This window comes from Festucalex cinctus, chromosome 15, assembly GCF_051991245.1.
Source record: "Festucalex cinctus isolate MCC-2025b chromosome 15, RoL_Fcin_1.0, whole genome shotgun sequence".
In the NCBI taxonomy this organism is placed as follows: domain Eukaryota; kingdom Metazoa; phylum Chordata; class Actinopteri; order Syngnathiformes; family Syngnathidae; genus Festucalex; species Festucalex cinctus.
In genome coordinates this window covers 26878654-26901668 of record NC_135425.1, presented here as the reverse complement: position 1 = coordinate 26901668, position 23015 = coordinate 26878654, and the positions used below count along the sequence as shown (strand labels likewise).

The 23015-nt window shown below is 39.3% G+C and overlaps 3 protein-coding genes across 12 annotated transcripts in view; 1 reads left to right on the top strand and 2 right to left on the bottom strand.

The window, feature by feature from the left end:
- pi4kaa (phosphatidylinositol 4-kinase, catalytic, alpha a) overlaps positions 1-6680 on the bottom strand; it is a 28783-nt gene extending 22103 nt beyond the window's left edge. For 6 of the 10 annotated variants that reach the window (XR_013278669.1, XR_013278670.1, XM_077496978.1 and 3 more), the window contains exons 1-14: positions 6423-6680; positions 5558-5674; positions 5364-5457; positions 5161-5249; positions 5023-5095; positions 4670-4959; positions 3921-3987; positions 3699-3847; positions 3568-3633; positions 3234-3330; positions 2960-3151; positions 2727-2827; positions 1509-1638; positions 1296-1434 (exon numbers count right to left, since the gene is read on the bottom strand). Coding sequence is in view for 8 of the 10 variants with exons in the window: in XM_077496978.1 (XP_077353104.1) it covers positions 1296-1434; positions 1509-1638; positions 2727-2827; positions 2960-3151; positions 3234-3330; positions 3568-3633; positions 3699-3847; positions 3921-3987; positions 4670-4959; positions 5023-5095; positions 5161-5249; positions 5364-5457; positions 5558-5674; positions 6423-6521 (1703 nt within the window). In the remaining 2 variants the exon portion in view is untranslated. Of the gene's footprint in view, positions 1-1295; positions 1435-1508; positions 1639-2726; positions 2828-2959; positions 3152-3233; positions 3331-3567; positions 3634-3698; positions 3848-3920; positions 3988-4669; positions 4960-5022; positions 5096-5160; positions 5324-5363; positions 5458-5557; positions 5675-6422 lie in introns of those variants that run through there. The other 4 variants (XM_077496972.1, XM_077496973.1, XM_077496974.1 and 1 more) reach the window with 2 other exon arrangements.
- A 37-nt stretch (positions 6681-6717) lies between these two features.
- On the bottom strand, positions 6718-16707 carry slc25a1b (slc25a1 solute carrier family 25 member 1b). The gene is made up of 8 exons (XM_077497002.1): positions 15936-16707; positions 12221-12328; positions 12051-12150; positions 10751-10974; positions 10502-10606; positions 9657-9772; positions 9506-9579; positions 6718-8332 (listed from the first exon to the last, which is right to left on the bottom strand). The coding sequence occupies exons 1-8, from the start codon at positions 16051-16053 to the stop codon at positions 8218-8220; spliced, it is 960 nt and encodes a 319-aa protein (XP_077353128.1). The 5' UTR covers positions 16054-16707; the 3' UTR covers positions 6718-8217.
- A 363-nt stretch (positions 16708-17070) lies between these two features.
- LOC144002099 (non-selective voltage-gated ion channel VDAC2) lies at positions 17071-22685 on the top strand. The gene is made up of 9 exons (XM_077497001.1): positions 17071-17620; positions 18153-18223; positions 19007-19056; positions 20244-20396; positions 20474-20526; positions 20622-20843; positions 21812-21962; positions 22034-22091; positions 22183-22685. The coding sequence occupies exons 1-9, from the start codon at positions 17415-17417 to the stop codon at positions 22272-22274; spliced, it is 1056 nt and encodes a 351-aa protein (XP_077353127.1). The 5' UTR covers positions 17071-17414; the 3' UTR covers positions 22275-22685.
- Positions 22686-23015: the final 330 nt, after the last annotated feature.

The following is a 23015-nucleotide window of genomic DNA, read 5'->3' as shown; positions in this document are numbered from 1 at the left end:
TTTGTAAAAGCCATTTCTTCTTTATTGTATTACATCACCTGATCCCGATTTTCTTTTTCTTTTGATTTGTTTATTTATTTTATTTCTTAAGAATGTGCACACGCATAAAATTTGGTCCAGGGATGTTTCTATCTGTTTTCGTCGTTATCCAGTTTGCATTGCTAAAAAAAGAATTAATTTTTTTTTTTTTAAATTTAAAAAAAAAAAAAAGCAATTTCTTCTATGTGGTCGTGAATATTATGCTTTTCCAATTTGTTTGTTGTTACCTTCTCTGGGCTGGTGGGGAAAAAAATAAATATATCACTGGGTCAGAATTTCACTTTCCACAAGACATTTCCAGTCTACATCTAATGACGTTAGCACCTTCTACTGGTGGAAAGTTGATACTGCAGTCAAGCTTTGGATTTGACCTGCAAAATGTGAATAAAATCAAACAATTCAAGATACTAGTTGTTTTTTTTTGTGAAGGATCTGTAATGATGTTTTGACTATTTTGGAATTTGGATTTCTCAAATAAGTCATTTTTAGGGTTGGGTTTGAAAAAAAATAATCAAATAATCAATATCAAATCGATTTTCCTATATTATATTGATTCATAAAACCATGAATCAATTATTTTAATATCAATTTCCCATAAATTAAATTAAATAAAAATAAAATAGAATTTTAAAAGGCCAATTTCTTTTGTGTCTTCTCTTTCAGACAATTCAGAATCTTTTTAATTGATATTTGCAAATTGGCAATTATTATGAAAATATTCTCAAAGAAAACCCCCCAAAACAAAAACAAAAAAAACAATTATGAAAATATTTTCATCTCATCCTTGCTGATGTCAATGTTTGTGCAACATTTATGTAATTACAACACGGGATATGATGCGTTTGTGTGGAACATCTTCCTTCCCTTTTGCTTTGCTTTCATAGGCAAAAAAAATTACTATTTTTATGAAATCAGTTTTTGTTTTTTTTTAAACATTATTTTGAATGTCTTGAGCATGAAACTCAAGTGTCTTGTGTAGTCTGTCAACATCGGTGACCTTTAGCTGGATTTTAAACATAAAAGGGCCAAAACATGCCTTGTGAAAATTAAACTGCACTAAAAAAACTAGCCACCAGAGGGTGCTAGAACTGCACAAATGGAACTCAACCTGACTTTTTGGACCCGATGTGCTGCCTTTTATATCGTGACATGACGACGACATTATATTGTGGCAGTATTTGTACATGTTCGACTTATAGTAGGACTCGAACGTATATTTGTATTCAAGTTAATTTGGTAAACAAAAGCAAGCTCACCTGCAGATGTTATCAATGGAGATGTCCCTCAGCTGCTCGTACATGGAGGCTTGACTCTTTTTGCTCCCCGGGCTGGCGCTGAGTGTGGACTGGGAGTGCTCGTTGGTCACGTGGATCTTGATCTCGCCGCCGCCGCCGCCTGGACAAAAAAAAGAGAAGAGGCGTCGGGATTTAGCGGCAAACTGGGAAGAGTTTTTGGGAGGCCAGACTCACCGGGAGCGCACTGGCTGTGGTACTTGTACAGCTTGACCAGGACCGGCGAGGGCACCACCAGGAAGTCCCGCAGCGACGTCGTGACCGAGTGGGCCACCACCGGGAAGCGCTCGCACAGACGACCCAAACCCTGCGCGACACAAAAACACCAACATCAGGTCAATGCCATTTTTCATACTTTGTCCTTCCCTCCCAAAAAAACAGATTTAGATGTTTTGTTTTGTTTTTTCCATGCAAGAGGAGACTTTGATCTTTATTTTGGCAGGTTCCGTGTTTTTATAGCAATCGAACTAAATATTCTGTGGCCCTTGAAAAGTCAGTCCAAATCCAGTTAAACAGCGAAGGGAATTGCTTCAGTGAAAATGGCTGAGAGTGAATTAGTTAAATGTAATTTTATCAAATAAAATGTATTAAAGATCATTCCTTTATTTATTTGATATAATTTAAAGCACAAAACAACTCAGCTATTTACAGTTGAACCTTTCATTATTTTGAGCTTTACCTTTTTTTTCTGTCGAACTAAGTAAAACATCATTGAATTTATTAGGATTTATTTCATTTTTATTGCATTATTTATTATTAGTAATTAATTGATTAATTTCAACATTTATTTAGTTAGAATTATTTTATTTTTATTTGATTATTTATTTTCAGTAATTAATTTATTTAAATATTTATTTATTATTATTTATGTTTTTATTATTTATTTTTAGTAATTAATTTATTTAAATATTATTTATCTTATTTTTATTTTATTATAAATGTTTAGTAATTCATTCATTAATTTAAATATTTATTTAGTTATAATAATGTATTTTATTGTATTAATTTATTTTTAGTAATAAATTTTTTTAAATATGTATTTATCTTATTTTTATTGTATTATTTATTTGTAGTAATTAATTCATTTATTTCAATATTTATTTAGTTATAATTTATTTTACGATTTATTTTAGTAATTAATTTATTTATCTCATTTTTATTGTATTATTTATTTGTAGTAATTAATTCATTTATTTAATATGTATTTAGTTATAATAATTTATCTCGTTTTTATTGTATTATTTATTTGTAGTAATTAATTCCTTTATTTAATTGTAATAATTTATCTTGCTTTTATTGTATTATGTATTTGTCGTAATTAATTCATGTCACTATTTATTTATTTATGTCTCATATTTATTCGATTTTTGCCTGTGATCTTGGCCGGTCCCTTACCTGCAGGCAGCAGATGAGGAGCGGCATATGCGCGACGATCACCTTGCTGGAGGTTTTGGACTGCAGCTTCTCCGACAGCTTGCCGCAAAGGTTCTCGGCTCCTGCGGCATGGAAAGCGAGAGCGGAAAGGAAGGTGGCTTTGTTTCCGGCGCGGGGTAGTTTCCGGCGACTTCGGCCTCTGCGGCTCGCTCGCTCGCTCACTCGCTCGCTCGCTCACTCGCTCACTCGCTCACCCTGCTCCTCGGTGACGGCCCACACCATCAGGTCGACGCAGGCGGCGTTGGCCTGGCAGCGCAGTTTGAGCGGGCTGAGCTCGCTCTGCAGGCGCTCCACGTCGTGCAGGATCCTCTGCAGCTCCGACTGGCTGCTGCTGAACTGCTCCAGCACAAAGTCGTGCACCTCCTTCACAAAGTCCGTCTGCAGGTCTTCGGTGGGGCAAAACGCGGGCGGCGCTTGAGGTCAACAAGAAATATTACAAAAAAAAAATAAAAATAGACCAGGACGGACCTTTCAGGTTGTACAGGGTGTCTCGGAGCATTTTGAAGACGGCCACGTAGAGAGGATCGCTGAAGGTTTTGTAGTAGACGTGAAGGCCGGGATTCAACTGCCACGTAACGATAACGGCAATTATCGTGATATTAAAACCGCCGCAATACATCGTCATTGTCGTCATGTCACAATATTAAAAAGCAGCACATCTGTTTTTTAAAAAAATTTCCATTTGTGCAGTTCTAGCATCCTCTGGTGGAAACTTTTTTTTAGTGCAGTCTAATTTTCACAAGGCATGTTTTGGCCCTTCTCGGTTTCAAATCGGCGCGATAATCGGTTTATCCGTACTTACCTCCAACATTTCTGCCAAGGTTTCATCCAGCGCCTTTAAAAAGGACCCCGAGACGATTTCTTCCACCTGTTGCAGACAACAACAACGACGTTAAGACGCGTTTGCGTGAGCATGCGTGTGGCGCGACAGACCATGTTGAGAAGCTGCCTGAGCGTGTCCAGAGGGACGTGAAAGTCTCCACAGCTGCTGCCGGTGAAAAGAGGCGAGACGGAGAAACTGGAGCTGATGGTGGAGAAGTAGTAGTCCGGGTCCAGCGAGCTGCCGTCGGGAAGGTACGAGCCTGGATGGAAAGTTGTTTTTTTTTTTGTGTGTGTGGTCACTTCCCCATGTATGAGCAGAAGAGTGAGTCTCACCTTCAAAGTAGGGCGCTGAGGGGTCCGCCGGGGAGCTTGGGGTCAGCCTGGTCCTCTCTGGACTGGCCTGACAACAAAAAACCATTCCGAGGGTGAGAACATGTCCACACATCCAACATGGCTGCCGCCTGTTGTTGCGGCGAGACCATGCAGGCGACATTGCAAGCTAGTCAACGATTTACACGAGTTGACACAAGTTGAAAATTGAAATCATTTTCATTTGTTTTTGCCTTAGCACTAACGTCATTAATTCTATCTATCTACATTATCAATTGACATTATTTATCCATTACATTATCAATCCATCTATATCCATGTATTGTACAGTATTCGTCTATGTATGGTTATATCCATCCATCTATCTATCTATCTATCTATCTAACTCTATGTCTATCTATCCATCTATTGCTACTATAGCTAGCTAGCTAAATTATCTATTGCTACTGTAGCTAGGTAGCCTATCACTACTATAGCTAGCTAGTTAGACTATCTATCTATCTATCTATCTATCTATCTATCTATCTATCGTTACTGTAGCTAGCTAGCTAGCTAAACTATCTATTGTTACTGTAGCTAACTAGACTATCACTACTATAGCTAGCTAGACTATCTACATTATCTTCCTCTATCTAGTTTCTTATCTATGGTATCTATTCGTCTGTAGTAGGGCAAACAAAAAAATCATCTTGTTTCGTGAGGAGACCATTTTTCTTGAACGATATAATCCATTTTTTCCCCAGTGCGGTTACCTGCTGACACACGGAGGAGACGGAGGAGCTCTTGCCCCTCAGGCTGTCGGCCGGCGGGCACACGGCCAGGAAGGAGCTGGGCAGGATGGAGCGGAAGTCGTTGAAGGAGCGGCGTCGCGCGGCCTCGCCGCCGTCCTCCGCCGACGCCCCCGCCAGAGGGGGCGCCGCCGGCCGCGGGAACAGCTTGGACAGCAGCGGCTCGTCCGTGTTGCTGTAGCGGCCGAACGCCCGCGCCACGCCCAGCAAGGCGGGCACCGTGTAGCGGCACGTGTAGTCCACGTAGTTGGGACCTGAAAGCAACAAAATCAATCAATCAATAAAAGTAGGTGAGGAAAACGCTGCTGGCGTCGTACCTTTATCGTGAGACTGCGGGCTCTTGCACAGCTCTTGCAGGACTTGCATGACGTCCATGATGGTCTCCAGGATCTGACGTCACAGTTACGTCGTCGTCACTATCGCAAAGCGTTCACGACATTCGCGCACGCACACACCTGCCCTCGCAGCGTTTCATCTCGCTGGGCGACGTCCGACAGCAGCGTCACGAGACAAAAGCTGAAATTCTCGGCAACGGGAAGCGTCCCTGCAAGGGGAAAGGCGAGCGCACGCGTGTGCTCGAGCGCAGCGCAAAAATCGCAATCAACGCTTTGCGGGTGTTATGATGCAGGGGAGGATGACATGAAAAACGAAAGGTGACCTCGTCCTTTGCGTTCCGAGCTCTCCTCGATCCACTGAACTCTGGGCAGTCCTCTGAGCAGGCCCAGAAGGTACGGCACGATGGCGTCTTTGTGCTGCAACCACGACAGACGGACGGACGGACAGACAGACAGACGGCGCCACGTTGAGACTGCGCACGAGCGGACGCCGGTCGCGACTCCCGATGTCGCTCACCTGCAGGTCCGACTCCACCAGGAAGATGCCCAGCGCCAGCACGGCGTCCCGCCGCCTCTCGTCCAGCTGGAACACGCCTCTCACGTCGGCGGGACACATGCATTGTAACTTCTGCACCTGCGGGCGACGACGACGATGACGTGACATTTGGCGCAACATGACGCACGCTTGGTCATTCATAGATCACCATTCGATTCGATACCGATATGAATCTGTAATTCAAGTATTGCGATTTTTTTTTAACTCAATTCTAGAAAAAAAAAATAGATATAATATTTTTTTTTTTTACTTTTAAACATGTTCTTGTTTTGTACCAAACAAATAAATTATCATCCTATTGCACAGTACACTTCACGTTTTTACCAACATACATAAATAAATACATTATTATTATTGTTATTATTATTATTAAATTTTGTTTGGTCCAAAAGGAACTTACATAATTGTGTTTCTATTTTTTTTAATTGGTCTTAATATTTTAAATGTGAAAACATTTTCTTGTTTTGCACCACAAAAAAAAACAGAAAAAAAATCCTTTGAATAATCATGATTTCAATTATTGCCAAAATACTCGTGATTATTATATCCCCCATAATCGAGCAGCCCTAGATAATGTAAATTACAATATTTGAATTTGTACACAGAACTAGCTAGCTATGTATGAAGCTGATGAATTATTAGGGGTTATTGGGTTAATATTAACAGTCACCTACGACCCGACTCGTCTCCAACAACTCCACCCATTAAATCATCTCAACTGTGCGAAATAATATTCAAATAAGTGACTTAAAGAAAAAAAACAAAAGAGACAAGTTGATGTCGAGCTAGCCTTAGCCGCTATGCTAACCTTAGCATGGCCACTAACCTTGTCGAGCGGCGCCTGCCGGTGAGCCGCCAGCGAGCGAGCCAGCGACAGGACGGTGTTGAAGTAGAAACCCCGACTGGCCTCTCCGCGGAACGACATGTTTCCACTTTTTCCAACTTTAAACCAGCAGCGGCGGCATCAACGCGAAAAGCACAAAAACAGCATTTTTTTTGTTTCTTTTCTGGGCCCAAAACAAAATTACGCGACATGTACGGCGAGCGAGCAGGTCCGAAAAACACCAAGCAAGGTCACGCAACAGTCTCACGCAACCAACGCAAGACAGCATGGAGGAATATTTCCAGTTAAATTTTTATTTTGTGTGTGTTCACAGTATATTAATATGGAAGACTTAAGGCACAGGAATGAACAATATTAGCAGTTGTTATGACAGAAGTACTCAAACGGGGGTCCCCGGTGTGGGTGTAAAATCTGATCGGGCTGCCAGATAGCATCGGTGTCGCCTGCAGATGACGTCACGATACAGGATTGTCCGGAAATTATCCGTTTACAATTGTTTAAAATAACAAAAATTATGGACTAAAAATGTAAATAAGCCTAAAAATATAAAAGCATTGTACTTTAAGAGTGGAAAAAAAGTAGTTTGATGCGCCTTCACGCTTGCCGGTGACGTTACTACAGCTGCGCTAACAAAATTAGCTTTGGTTTGTTTTTAGCGGTTCACAAATCATTCACAATAACAAAAAAAATTAAAATAAAAAAACAGTCTTAATGATAATAGGAACACATTAACAATATTTGTCACATCTGAGGCAATTATTTTATACATTTATCATCTATTCAATCTATTTTGCCTTTATATTCTTAGGTTTATTTACGTTTTTACAATTTCAGTCCATATATTTTGTTATTTCAATGACTGAATATTTTCTTTCCAATGTTTGACGTCAACTGGATCATCTGGCAGCCCGATCACATCTTCCACCGACACCCGATTCCTGTGGGTCCACAAAATTACTTGCAATAAATTATGTTGTATCAAGAAAAAAGTGCATATCAACAAATGAGGGCTAGTATATGCTAAAAATTAGTTTGTTAAACATTGACTTTACAATGACTATGGTGGAAACAACTTTTTATGCCAACTTGTCTTCCACTAAAAACTTTTTGGAGAACACATGGTAGTTATGTTTAATTATTTGGCATTGGTATTATAAGGCAGCTGTTTGGGAAGCAAATTTGTTCCCGTCTCCCTGGAGCCAAAAAGTTTCCGAGCGTCTTTGTCAATGGAATCTGTCGAAGTGACGATCAAGGCACGTCGTGTATGTAAACACACCCACAAACTCCTCAATATGGCACATTGGACATCAGGAAAGAAAATGAAATGAATATTCATAATAGTTCATCGGATAGAAACTCTGAAAAAGCAGCCAAGCTTCTGTGGAATGGCATCGAAGGCACGATTAGTGGAATTTCGATTTTTGAAATGGAAAAATAATAATAATAATTAGATTACAACTGACTCGAATCAGATAACCAAGCAAAACCTCAATAAGAGGCACTTGGAGGCGGAATATTTTCCCAAATATCTCAAAATTATAAAGAAAATCGACGTCATTGCATATGTACTTTCAAATCTTCAAGTATTCCGAAAACAAGTTTGTTTTTTTCCCGCTTCCTTCCTGAGTCGCTTCCGGATTTCGTTTCCTGACAAATATGCGTTCTGATTATGAACACCTTCAATTCAAAATATCGCGAAAGCCAACCATCACGGCAGAGGAACTGGCGGAAAAAACGGGTGGAGACGCGTGCGTCCGTCCGTGCGTCCGTCCGTGCGTCAGTCGGTCTTCCAAAGCATGTTGAGGCCCTTGACCACCTCCTCGTAGATGACGAAGACGATGGCCACGTCCAAGCACACCCGACCCAGACGAGGGACCGTCCCTTTGTAGAACCTGACACAAAATGTCAACAAAACTTTTACCGTCATTTGAAGCCAAATCAATAAACAAAATAATAATAATAATAATAATAATAATAATTGCAGCATCCAATACGGAGAGATTCGTTTTCTTCTACATTTCCTCTTCACTTTTTGGATTTTATTTGTCTCATTTTTCATCCATTTTTGGCATTTTTGTCAAATTTCTGACAATTTTGTGGACATAAGATAATTTTTTGCCTTCTTTTTCTTTTTGTACATTTTATAGTTACTTTTTGAACGTTTACTTTTCTACCTTTTTTTGTAATAAATATCCTGACTTTTTTGGGCAATTTTGTGTACATTTTATGATAATTTTCCGGATTCCTTATTTTAGTTTTTGTACATTTTATGGTTTGAATGCTTTACTTTCTGATTTTTTTTTTTTTTTTTTTTTTTTATAATAAATTTCGTGCTTTTTTTGGGGGGGAATTTTGTGTACACTTTATGGTAATTTTCCAGATTTCTTCTTTTTGGACGTTATGTTTACTTTCTGAATGTTCTCTTTTCTGCCTTTTATGTAACAAATTTCTGGCCTTTTTTTTTGGCAATTTTGTGTTCATTTTATGGTAATATTCTGGATTCCTTATTTTAGTTTTTGTACATTTTATGGTTACTTACTTTAATGTTTTCCCTTTCTGCCTTTTTTCTAATAAATTTCTGGACTGTTTTTGTTTTTTTTGCAATTTTGTGTACATTTTATTGTAATTTCCCAGATTTCTTCTTTTTGTTTTTGGACATGTTATATTTACTTTTTGAATGTTTTTTTGTTGTTGTTGTTTTGTTTTTTTTATTTGCTGACATTTTACTGACATTTTCTGCTTTTCTTCTTCTTTTTGGCCAATTTTTTTAGGTAATTTTAAAACTTTTCATCAAACTTAAAAATTTGGAGACTGACATTTTTTGAATATTTATTTTTTATTCCTTTTTTAATGTAATCCTGAATTCATTTAAAGAATAAGGTATCTAAATATTAAAATAAATATATAAAACCAAAATATGAAATTGTACAATTTTTTTGGTTGAAGAGATGGACAGGAAAGGGACAAAGACGTCACATGCAGTCCATGTGTTTCTCAATGCCATAAGTGGCATTAGCATTAGCATTAGCATTAGCGTGAGTCTGGGCCGCCATTGTGCCACTTACGCTCGGGGCCCCTCGTGCTTCATGATCTGCACGGCGCAGTCCAGCGTGTCTTTGTACTTGTGCGCTTCCAGACCCTGTTGGGGGGAAAAGAGAAAAGAAAGCGGTCGGGCAAAAAAAAGGTGTCGAGAAGCCAACCGGATGGGAAACCGACCTGCATTCGGGTTTTGATCACATCCAGCGGCGTGTTGCCGAACACGCTGCACGCGCCGGCGACGGCGCCGAACGTTCCGGTGATCAACGGGTTCATGGATTTGTCGGGGTTGTCGCCTTCGCCGCAAAAAAACAAACTTTAGTCTTCTGGCTATCATGTAACGAGGTAATCGCGAGATAATAATCGTTTTGAGATGCGAGCCGCGGTTCCGACGACTGCCTTGCTTTGACTTGCGAGCAACAATTTTGAGATATGAGCACGACATGGTGGCAGTCGACTCAACTCAGTTCACAGCAACAATTTTTCCTAAAAGAGGCTCAAGCTATGGAGGGAAATATGATGCAAAAGAACATTTTGGGGACAATTGTACCTGGAGAAAAAAAAAGTATACATTTGGACCTGTAAAAAAAAAAAAAAAAAAAGTACTTTTACAAATACAAATTTACACTTTTTTTTAATGTATTTCTTTTTTTTTTTTTTACAGGTACAGGTTTTTTTTGTGGTTTTTTTAAAGGTAGATTTTTTTATTTTTTTTTACAGATACAAATTTAGACTTTTGGGTTTTTTTTTTTCTACAGGTACAAATTTTTAAACTTTTGCACCATATTCCATAGCAAGCCTTTTTTTTCTTTTTTTTCTCCACACAATGTAGCCTTCGGAAAGTCATTTTAGCGGAATGCTAACAAATGCTAATGTCCTCCGAATTGACGAAAAATATGTGGCAAAAAAGTAGTTTTTTGTTATTTTCACAAAACAACACGATTTCGCTTGTTCCTTGCGCGCTGACAAAAGGAATGGAGCCGATATGTGAAGGTGAAGCAGCATGCGGCGGCGGCGGTTCGTACCCTTGTACCAGTTCCTGAGCGAGGTCATGACGTAGAAGCGGATGGCCTGGTTGGAGCCTTGCTTGAGGACGGTGGCCGTCAAACCTTGATACGTCCCGCCCAGGCCTGACGCACAGACACCAAATGAAAGGCGCTTTGAATCATTTCGGTTCCTTTGATTTGAAGCGCAACGTCTTTGAAAAGATCGCAAAGGATATTTTGCCGGCGATTCGCAAAGGACGAAAGGCGTGATTTTCTGTTTGGCGCCACCTTGCGTCCTGACGATGTGCCGCACGCCGTGGAAGAATCCTCGGTACTTGGGGTTGGCCGAGGTCTGGTCGTGGATGAACTTGACCTTGACAGTCTCCATGGGGCAGACCACCAGGACGGCCTCGGCCACGCCGGCGCCCAAACCGCACAGGAAGCCGCGCTTGCTGTCCAGCTTGCCGCGCTCGTCGCGCATCTTGTTGCTCAGGAACTCAAACACGCCGAATCTGACGGCAGAGAAAGACCGGAAGAAAATCCTCGTCGGCGTGAAAACGTCACGTCGCAAAAACAAACTCGCATTTTCTAATTACTCGCATCATTCAAACATATTTGGTTTTTTATATTATTATCATGTTGATGTATTTTTAGTCCTTCTTGCATCATTTTTTAAGCACCGTTTTTATTTGGATCACACTTCTTTACTTTTAATGGTTATTTCTGTTCTTTCAGAATTTTTTTTTATCAGTTCTGTATTTTTTTTTTTACCTTAATTAACATTTGTATAATTCTTATTATTCTAGATTTGTTAGATTTCTCTGTTTTTTTGTGAGTATTTGTGTTTTAATTCTTATTTATGTATTTTTTAATCCCTATTTCTGTATTTTAATCTGTATGTTTTAATGCTTATTTGTTTTATGAATCATTGTGTCGATATTTATTCATTTTTTTCATTCATAAAATATTTGTACCACTAGTCCTGGTTCATCATTATTTCTATTTTCTTTATCAATCTGCATTTCTTCATTCATTTTGTATTAAAAAGAATCATTATTCCTGTAATTTTTGTCATTATTTCTCTAGTTTTTAAAATAATTATTTCTGTATTTTAATCAACATTTCTGTACTCCTTAATCCTTATTTCTATATTTTGTGTGATTATGTATTTCTTCATCATTATTTATTATATATTTTTATTCCTTATTGTTTGTATTAATAAAATATGACCAAGACGCCCGTTTTCATCATTGTATCCATATTTTTTTTTTAGCATTATTTCTGTAATTATGTTAGTTGTAATCATTTCCGTAATTTTAATCATAATTATTGTATTTCAAAAATAATTTCTGTATTTTTAAAACATAATTTCTGCATTTTGTAATTTGTCATTTCTAGAATTATTTTATTTTTTTTATGTATAATTAGCTGTATTGTTATAAGGTGTTGTGTAATATTTTCCTTTCCTTCTTTTTCATCTGGCTTCCCATGAAAAGCATTTTTGGAATTTTTTTTCCACTGTTGATTGGACATCCTGGATTGACCGCAGCTACTCGCCGGCCGACGCGCGTCTGCGGCGCTTTCGTACCTGACGGCGGCTTTGGGAATGGATCCGTAGAGCAGCGAGCTGAGTCCGCGATAAAGACCGCGGACGCCGTGACCGCTCACCGTCTGCCGGACGCAATCGCCTGGCAAGCGACAAAAACGACACGTCAGCATGCGGCGGCGAGCGTTGGCTCGCTCGCCATCCGCACTGACCGATTCCTTTGTACTTGGCCGGGTTGGCCTTCTCGTCCAGCTGCAGTTGAGTCTTGACGTATTCGGTGGGGAACGTGATGCAGATCTCGATGCCGCCCGCGATGCCGCCTGCAAACAAACACAAATATTCATCGCTGCATTTCAACGCAAGTTTACGTTCAATCAGTTGCACAAAATGTCCTGACTGACTATGTTGAGCAAAAATACAAAGTGGTCGGATGAATATGTGCAATATGAATTCATAATGGCATGTATGGCGTTCCACAGGGTTCAATTCTGGGACCTCGGCTGTTTGACTCAATTGACAAATGCGGAAGAAGGAACCAAATGCATTTTTTTTTTTTTAAATCTCTCAAATTTGATCATTTTGTTGAGAAAATGTGGAACCCGGAATTTTTGGAATGTGAAAAATGAAACGCTTTGACGTCCTGAATTGGCCTTTGAAGTCGAGAAATGTGGAATTTATTCAAGTTTATCTTCATTTGAGAATTTTATGATGAAAATGTATTTGGGGAAATTCAGGACTGACTGATTATTGCCATTTGTTTTCTTTTTTAACACATTAAGACAAAAATAATGATATCCAAAAAAAAGTAAAAATCAAATAAAGTTTTGATCTCTCAGTTGCAAAGTTCAACAAATACAATAGTACAAAGTATTAGAAAACAAAACAAAAACAACAAAATGTTGTGCCGGTAATTTGTATCGTTAATGCCGTAAATATTAAGGTACCAAAAAAATAAAAAATAAATAAATAATTTATATTGCTGGCGTCAGGCCGAAACGTCCTATGTGACAAAGTCAAAATGTCATTTTTATTTTGTTTTATTTTTTTTATTTTTTTTACAAATTATTGAGCAATCTAAAGTGTTGAAAATGTTTTTGTTCACTGTGATGACGTAATGTAAATTGGTTTTAAAAAAACAATGTTCTCCTGAAAAGTGACGATTTTTGAGGTTCAAAGTTTTGCCTTAAAAACAATTTAAAAAAAAATGCTCCTTCATTTGAGGACGTCATCGTGAAGTCGTGTTTTTTTTTTTCGTTTTTTTTTTTTTTTTTTCCCGCTTTAATGGTTGGATTGCAAAATGCGGCCGGACTTGAAAAGTCACGAAATGGTGGGCGGGATCATCCACAATTTGTCACTCGTCACGCAAATGGCTCCCGAAGCGCTTTGGACACATTTCAATTCCGTCCGTTCCACCTTAACGCCGGCCAATAGCAAAACAGCTTGCCTTGCAGCTGATTGGCTGAGCAGGAGGCAAGCGTGGTGGCCTCAAGACACGCCCCCTGGCGCCACACCACATCAGGGCGGAGCTTGCCCGGTTGACTCAAACAACATTCACGCACAAACACAACTTGTTCAGCTCAAATGTGTCTATTTACTCAGAAGAACGACTATTCAAACAAAAACGCTTCAGGAATGTATCCAGAAAAACATCTTAACATGACTCACCGACATATTAAAAAAAAAAAAAATCAACTTTTATTGCCATAACTTGATCGTGACTTTTTCCTTCAACTTTCGAATGTGACGACAGCTCAGAACGAGTGGAACCACACTGCCCCTAAGTGGCCAAATCGGGTACAACATGAACAAGCCTTCCCAGTACACAAACAAGGGCAAGACAGTATCAAATCATTGAAATCATAATTTTTAGGACATTTAAAATCCATTCTAAATTGTATTAAATGAGAATCACGATTCTTATGAGAATCAATGTTTTTGTCATGAAAGAAGACTTATTATTAAGGTATTCATTTTTATTATTATATAATGAATTACAATTTGTATAATTATTAATTATTATTATTATTATTGTATTATGAATTACTATTTTTAAAATTATTCATTTATTTATTATTTTATTATTTTTATTGATCATTTATTTATTTTATTATTATTTATTTTATTGATTACTATTATTATATTATGAATTATTTTGTATTTTTATAATTATTAATTTATGTATTATTTTATTATTTATTTTATTGATGATTTATTTTATTATTTATTGCTATTATTATTATTTTATGATTAGTTTTATCGTCGATTATTGTGGATTTATTAGCCGAGTAATTTCATCGATAATGGCGGTATCGTCATATCGTGAGATAATCGTTTTGGCGAGCCTCGTATTGCATATCGTACGAAATCGTGAGGTACCCGCAGGTTCCCGCCCCTATTCGATAGTGACATCACTATTGAAAACGCACGCGTCAGCCATTTTAGTTTTAATGCAGCCATTTTAGTGTCAAGCGTGTTCATTTTTAGGCCGTCTTTGGAATGTTTTGAAAATTCAGCCGTCAAAGCCAATTTAAGCGAACAATAAGAAATTTGGTCTCTCATAAGTAGACCCACAAGACATTTTTTGCCTTTTGGTTGAAAGTGACCCATTTTGGACCCGTTCTCGAGATGCCTTTCAAAAGTCCAAAACGTGTTTTGAGGCCACAAACGCTGCTTGGATTCCGTCCAGCAAGCCTGCTGAGACAAAAGCGGAGGCCCACTGCGCTATCAGGCTGTTGTGCTTTGTCATTGCAGTGTGCGCGGGGGGGGGGGGGGGCTCCTCTCGGCACACAGTGCAAAGGTCACGGAGAGGCAACATGCGCAACAAGTCAAGAAGAACTTTTGGACTTTCTGTTTGTGTCAAAACGACGTCGTAATGATTGGACCGACTGTGTTCAAACAAACACGTTTATGTGTAAGAATGTAGGTTAATAACAAGCTTACAATATAAAGATCGAAGCATTGTGACATTATTAACATACCCAAACATTTTTTATGTTTGGTGAAATTTGAGAGGAAAAATATGAACATTCGAGGCGAGTATTTGTATTTCCTTCAAGGTCTGGCTGACGTACCTCATTGTACATCATCGCCACCTGGTGGCATGGAGGATACACAGACACGTGCGTCCATATTTAATATTACTTTTTGTTTACATTCATAAAATATGATCACTATGCCTGTTTTCATCAATATATCCAAGTTTTTTCAACAATTATTTCTGTATTTTTTGTAATTATTAGTTGTAATCATTTCTGTAACTTTAATCATAACTATTGTATTTTTAAATCATTTCTGTATTTTGTAATGTTACATTTCAAGAAAAAATATCCTTTATATATCTAATTAAATGTATTGTGTAAAATTTTATTTCCTTCTTTTTCATCTGGCATCCCATGAAAAGCAGTTTTTATTTGGGAAAAACAAAAGGCTGTGTTTTTTTTTCATTATCGGACATCCTCGGTTTGCCACATAAAATATCTACTTTTAAAAAATGACATGGTGACATTATTAACATATATACCAGAACATCTTTTATGTTTGGTGAATTTTGAGAGGAAAAATATGAACATTCGAGGCGAGTCAAGGTCTGGCGGACGTACTTCATTGTACATCATCGCCACCTGGTGGCATGGAGGTGACACAACATGTGCTTCCATATTTAATATTACTTGGATCCTTGGCCACACAAATGGAAAAGTAAACCTACAAGATCTACTTTAAAGAATGACGCTGAATGGTTTGGAACTATTTTGACGTACCCCAACGTCAATAAAAGTCGTGTTCAACTGATGACTGAACTTGATTGGCTAGAAGAGGAAATTACGCGCCGTTTTGTTTGCAGTGCACGTCTCGTTTCGATAGTTGTGGCACACCTTTGACAACTTTCCTGCACAAAGTCAACTGGCACTTGACTGAAATAGTTGTTACCTGCCAGGATGGCCTTGCCAGGGTGGGTCAACTTGGCTTTGCCTGCAGGGGCGGCGGCGGCCAGGCTGTGCGTCCTGCTGCGGAACGTGTTGACGAAGCTCGGCTGATGTCCGGACATGATTGCGCTCGGTTGCTCGCCCACCCTCCGGCTGGCCTCACTCACTCCGCTGTGGGATGGAAAAAGCTCGTGCGGCGGCCCCGCTGCAGCTTCGTGCAACACCGGGCGCGGTCCAAAGTGCGACGCGCGCCCCTGACCATCGGACTTGGGACTGCAACTCGCTCCTCGCTCTCGTCTCTCTTTCGGCCTGCTGGGGAGGACTTTTGACAGCTACAAGTTTTCCTGTGCTGTGTGCAGTTCTCGGTTGGTAAACGTCGAGTCAGACTTTCCTGCAGGGCGGGGAGGGGAGGGGAGGGGCTTGCACCGTGGACACCCCCACCACATCCCACCCCACCGCCCCTTTTAAAAAGCGGCCATGAACATTTTTAAGGGGGACCTGCCCAGGGGAACGTGAACGCAACTCCAAACAGTAAACAACCATGACGTTAAAAATGAACATAACTACACTGGAAGAATAAAACTCGTAGGAAGTAGTTCGTCATCGTTAAAACTATATTTTGTCCCCGACGCAAGGATTCAAAACAGCTTTCAAAACTAGAACCAGATGTTTACACATTTTTAAGCGAATGTGTCGCCGTCTGAATTCAAACGAGCTACTTAGCAGTTGAAATGCTATCAGTAAGGAGTTCGCTCTTGTCTCACAACTACCTGTTTGTGTAAACTTCCGGTGACGTATATCCGGAAATGTTTGGCTGGCGCATTTCGTTTGAGGCGATTTCACTTTTGGCTTGTGAAAATTGCGCTTTTGTTATCGTTTTTTGTACATGACGCATGTGCCATGTGTTCAATAGAAATAAAGTAATAATAATAACAAATAATTAAAACATAATAATAACCATTAAAAATATAAATAAATTCATAAAATAAATGCACTGTAGTGATTAGAACATAATTCACCCACGGAACGTTGGGACGAAGGAGGAGTTGGATGGGATGAAAGGATGAAAGGATAAAAGAACAAAATGTTGGTAGGTCTGTGAGTCTCGCGCAGAGTTGTTGATGATGTCAATAAATCGCCGGTCTTTGGCTCCGGACTTCAACACTCTGCCTCCGACTCCCGTCACTGCTCGCTACAGCACATAAATAAATAATGTAAAATAAAATATATAAAATAAAACAAAATATATATATATATAATTATAATATAATAATATTAACTATTCCATAGTTTATTATATCAAAAGTGTTTTAAAATTACTTCCGGCGCTTAAATGATACTTTCCTTTTCTTAAAAACAAAGTTCAAAACAAACCGGAAGGCTTGGTATGTGTTCGCTCTCAGCATTTTTGGGGGACGGGGGAGAGTATTCCTCTCGTCTTAAGTGGCCATTTCGCTCGACTTCCGGCGACTGATATGCGTAAATGGGGGGAAAAGTTCGCTCTTGGCCTCGCAGTTGCTCTTTGTCGGGCGGGCGCATGCGCAGTGTGTCTCCTTCACAGTGCCCCCGTCCCGGCGTAAAACGGAGCTCGCTGTCAAATCCGCTGCTCAGCATCCTCACGAACACCGGGACCAACCAGGAGGACCACCAGCAGGACTTCGCCGGCTCCGCTGACGTCCGTTCGGATCGGTGAGCAGCATTCATTCATTTATTTATTTATTTGACTTTTTCTTTCTTTTTTTTTTCCGCCTTCCCGTCACACGCGCTCGACATTTTGATCCAGATTTGGTCTCGTCCAAGGTTAGCCGCGCGACTAGCTGGCTAGCGCGTAAGCAGATTTAGCTAACGGTACTAGCCGGGTTGGCCATTATGTAATGATGGCTCGCATGCATCCTTTTAATCCCACCCGGGTTTTAGACGCCTCTCGTCGGCGTCGCTTGGCATCTCGTTGAGCCTGCACGGGGCGATTTGATTTCTTTGGGGGGGGTTTTTCTTAGTTTTACATCATGAAATGGAGGCTGGCTTGTGGGCTAGCTTGTTGAGTGGAGCCCCCTTTTTTTTTTGTCCCTTTGTGTCCATCGGTCAGAGATGCTGCATCGACCATTTGTTCAAATTGCAAACACGCACACAGCGAGATTAGCGCGCAATCCTTTTTTTTTTTTTGTTCAATGAAGAAGATGTATTCATTTGCTGTCTTTTTGTTGTTGTTGTTGCGTTGCAGCATCATGGCCGTGCCGCCTTCCTACGCAGACCTGGGCAAAGCTGCCAAGGACATCTTTAGCAAAGGCTACGGTGAGTCACTTTTAACTCCCAACTAACTCTACTAGTTGTGACCATGTGTTAAATTGGTTACTACTGCTCGGGTTAGGCGATATGGCCAAAAAATAAAATCTCGATTTTTTTTTTTCTGTCATTCTGGAAGACGATTGCGATTTAAAAAATAAAAAAATAATAATGTAAACAAGGTTTGACTTATTAAAAAATAAATAATTTTGCAAAATTTTCAGACAATAACCTAGACTGATTTTGAATCAGATTTAACATACATGGCTTTTATGTTAAATGTACTTTGTCATATTTTGTCTATAATAAATGTGCTATTTTCATGTGCAATTAGTACCTTTTTTAAAACACATTTTGCAAATTGCTGCCAACTGAAAATGACATCACAATGTTGTCAGGTAACGACCAATCACAGCTCAGCTTGTGAATGTCACGTGGCCAAAAAAAAAGAAAAAAGAAAGAAAACAGGGCGAGCTGTGATTGGTCGTTACCTGAGCACATTGTGAAGTCATTTTCAGTCGACAACATTTACAAGAATAATGAAAGTGTCAAATGAATTCTATACAAAATGTGAACTTTTGATTGCTCTAATGAGCTAAATTAGTGACGTATCCCTTTTTAAATCCAATGAAATCAATATTAATATTCCTGGGAAATTGTGTGTAATCCTGCTCCTGACCAAACTTGACTTCCGATTACCGGTCGCGACTGTGTCAACGTTAGCACGCGCGAAGCTAGCTGCCAGCGCCGCCCGCGTTATGAATGAAAAGCTAATTTGATCCCTTCTTCCAGGCTTTGGACTGGTCAAGTTGGACCTGAAGACCAAATCTCAAAGCGGCGTGGTGAGAATCTCCTCCCCCTCCCGCCTCCGTCCCTCCCCCTCTTTTCGTTTGTGACTCCGCCCACCAACATGCATGATAACGAGTTGTCTGAGGGTCTATCTGCTCTCTGTCCCTTTGACAACCCCGCCCCTCCCTCCAACCCTCCCCTTGACTCCGCCCCCTCCTCGACCATCACGGACACGTGGCGTAGATGGTAAGACAGCCGTGAGACCTTCATCATCATCATCATCGTCGTCATCATCATCATCATCGTCCTATCACTTGTTGAATTCCATTTTCTTTTTCCTTCTTTCATCATCTTCCACTCATTTTGTTTTTCATCATCACATTGTGGCCTCCATTTTGTTTTTGTTATTTTTGGGCGCCTCACCCCGAATAATTCATCACAGGCTTTGAAACCCTCATACAGAAAATTTGATTTTGAATTTAATTCGGCATCATTTAGTAATCTGCGTAAAATTTGACTCAGCAATGATACATTAATATTGCCAATTTTTTTTTTACAAACTGCAGTGTTTAGACTGATTTGCTATTTGTGAGAAAATGCATTTTTAATTAATAGTTAATGAATGATTAAATTAAAATAAAATAAAAACAAAATTTAAATTTAAATTGAATTAATTTCTACCCAAGGATATTTGCAAAAATATCAAATAAAAATGAAATAAATCCAATTAATTACTTACCCCCTATTAGACACTCAATGTGGGAACATCTGTGAATGACTACATTTTAAAAAATTAACATATTTAAAAATTAAATAAAAATTTAAATTGAATTAATTTCTACCAAAAGATATTTGCAAAAAAAAATCAAATACCAAATTACTATCAATTAAAAATGAATTAAATCCAATTAATACCTTACCCTGATTAGCCACTATGTGAGAACATTAAAAAACATTTAAAATTAATTTAAAATTAATTTAATTTCTTTAATTTAAATTAATTTAATTTAAAATTAAATTAAAATTAAAGTACTACCTAAGGATATTTGCAAAAAAAAAAAAATCAAATCAACAAACATCTGTTTGATGTTTTACTTTTTGTTGTCATTTGAGTAAATCATCTGCATATCAGCTTTTGTGTGACGCAATATTGTCGCCGCAAAATTAGCTTGGGAGCGCTCGCAACGTGACCCGTTTCCGTTTCTGATGTGCGTGCGTGCGTGCGTGCGTGCGTGCGCAGGAGTTCAACACGTGCGGGTGGAGCAACACGGACTCGGGCAAAGCGTCGGGCAGCCTGGAGACCAAATACAAGATGAAGGAGTTGGGCCTGAGCGTCAACCAGAAGTGGAACACGGACAACACGCTGGCCACCGAGGTCACGCTGGAGGACCAGGTTGGCATGGCAACGTGCGAGCGCGTGTCGTTAAGATAAAATGCGGCGCCACATTTTTGCCTTTGTCCCCCCCGCAGCTGACTCAAGGCCTGAAGGTGGCGCTGGACACCTCTTTTGTCCCAAACACGGGGTGAGCGCACGTCCACCTCTTGTTTGGTGTTGTTGTCGCGTGTGTGAAAACAACAACAAACAAACGAAAAAGTGGGCGTGTTCTGGCGTTTCCAGCAAGAAGAGCGGCAAGCTGAAGACGGGCTACAAGCGCGACTACGTCAACGTGGGCTGCGACGTGGACCTGGAAGGTCCGGTGGTGCACGCCGCCGCCGTGCTGGGCTACGAGGGCTGGCTGGCCGCCTACCAGATGGCCTTCGACACCGCCAAGTCCAAACTGGCGCAGAACAACTTTGCGCTGGGCTACAAGGCCGGAGACTTCCAGCTGCACACCAACGTGTGAGTTGGGCCCGCGGAGGGGCGGAGGGACGTCGGCGGCGTTTTCCATTCAGTTGAAGGCGTGACGTCATCGCGTGAGAGCTCATTTGAGACGGCGACAAAGGGGACGGAGGAACAAACGGCCGCTATTACAAATCAATAAAAACGGATATAAAAATCAAGTAAAAAAAACTGCAACAATTACAATTAAAAATGGATATAAAAATATCATTCAAAAATAAAGTAAAAAAAAACTGCAACAATTACAAATAAAAATAGATATAAAAATATCATTCAAAAATAAAGTAAAAAAAAAAAATGCAACAATTACAATTAAAAATGGATATAAAAATATCATTAAAAAATAAAGTTAAAAAACTGCAACAATTAAAAATAAAATAAAAGTAAAAATATAGATATATAAATGGAAAAAACAAAATATACATACACAGAAATAAAACAAAAATAAGAAAAAAAAAATTCTACACTGCCACAATTATAAATCAATAAAAACAGATCTAAAATTATAATTAAAAAATAAAGTAAATAAATTATAAACTGCAACAATTAAAAATAAACGGATATAAAAATATAATTTAAACAATTTAGTAAGAATTTTTTTTTATATGCACACAGAAATAAAAGTAAAAAGAAAGATTCTAAAAATTCAAAAAAAAAAAAAAAATTCAAAATACCACAGATAAAAATAACAACAGATATAAAAAATAGATTTCAAAAATTAAGTAAAAGAAAATATATATGTAAGTGGAAAAAACAAAAAAATAAACATACACATAAATACGAGTTAAAATAAACAAGATTCTAAAAATTAAATAAAAAAAACATTCAAAACTGCCACAAATAAAAACAGATCTAATAATAATATTAGGGATGGGCAAGTAACGATACCAGGTACAGTATCAGTATTTTTCGTCCTCCATGTACATGACTTATTTGATTTCCCCCCCCCCCCAATCGAAATATGTCAGCAACGACGGCACAGAGTTCGGCGGCTCCATCTACCAGAAAGTGAACGAGAGTCTGGAGACGGCCGTCACTTTGGCCTGGACCGCCGGCAGCAACAACACCCGCTTCGGCATCGCCGCCAAGTACAAAATGGACGCCGACACGTCCGTGTCCGTAAGTCGACACCCCCCCCCCCCGCTCGCAGATCCCGCCCATTAACTTGTTATTCCAACTTGTTATTCCAGGCCAAAGTCAACAACGCCAGCCTCATCGGCGTCGGATACACTCAGAGCCTGCGACCAGGTCAGTACACGCACACAAACAACAGATAGGAAAAGTCTACACACCCGTCGACTGCTCGCTCGTGACTAACGCGCTCCTCTGACCTTCGCAGGCGTCAAGGTCACGCTGTCGGCCCTCATCGACGGAAAGAACTTCAACGCTGGAGGTCACAAGGTCGGAATGGGCTTTGAGCTGGAGGCGTAGAAGAAGAAAAAGAACACCATGACGTAGCTCCTCCCCCCCAACACATCCCACCAATCCCACGCGAGCATGTTGACCAGAGATGATGATGATGATGATTATTGTGTGTTGAGGACTTTTACTGATTGCGTGTATGTTAAGTTATGTCACTTCCTGTGGAGGGTTGCCATGACGACCAGGCGTAGGACACAGTGAGGTGAAAACAATGCAGTTATTATTTCGCATCGTTTGCGTTTGTACCGGATTGTTTTCATCGACTCAAAATGATGTCCACGTTCCACAAAAAAAAAAAAAAGTTTTCATGGTCCTTGTGGGCCCTCTTACAAAAAATGTTTGTTTTGTCGTTATTGTCACTTAGGCCTGTTTTTTCCATGTTAACTAGGGTAATTCAATTATTAAATATATTTGAAACCATTCCTTTCGAACGTCCATAATTGCACACATTCTTCATCCGTAAAGAATTTCTGGAGATAATTTAAACAGGAAAAAAAAACAAAAATAAAAAAAAGTATTCACAAAGCCAACCGCTAACATAGCATAGCATCTATGACTGAAGAAGGGTTATTTATGTTGTCGTTTTTTTTATTTTTTTTTAACAATGTTGTACACTCGAAGGTGTCTGAAGAGCGAGTAGATTAGCAGGTGCTTTCAAACATGTTTCAGAATGCCACAAAAGGATGAAGAAAATCAGAACTTGCCACTCAGCTAGCTGCTAACGTAGCATAGCGACGTAGCCTCCGTCCG

Coding starts and splice junctions, on each gene's coding strand:
- slc25a1b (XM_077497002.1), bottom strand. CDS start 16,053: ATGTCCGGACATCAGCCGAGCTTCGTCAACACGTTCCGCAGCAGGACG. Junction 10,975..12,050: donor ATTCCCAAAGCCGCCGTCAG/GTACGAAAGCGC, acceptor CTCTGCCGTCAG/ATTCGGCGTGTTTGAGTTCC. Junction 8,333..9,505: donor AAGCACGAGGGGCCCCGAGC/GTAAGTGGCACA, acceptor ATTTTGTGTCAG/GTTCTACAAAGGGACGGTCC.
- LOC144002099 (XM_077497001.1), top strand. CDS start 17,415: ATGGGGGGAAAAGTTCGCTCTTGGCCTCGCAGTTGCTCTTTGTCGGGC. Junction 19,057..20,243: donor CCAAATCTCAAAGCGGCGTG/GTGAGAATCTCC, acceptor GTGCGTGCGCAG/GAGTTCAACACGTGCGGGTG. Junction 20,527..20,621: donor TCTTTTGTCCCAAACACGGG/GTGAGCGCACGT, acceptor TGGCGTTTCCAG/CAAGAAGAGCGGCAAGCTGA.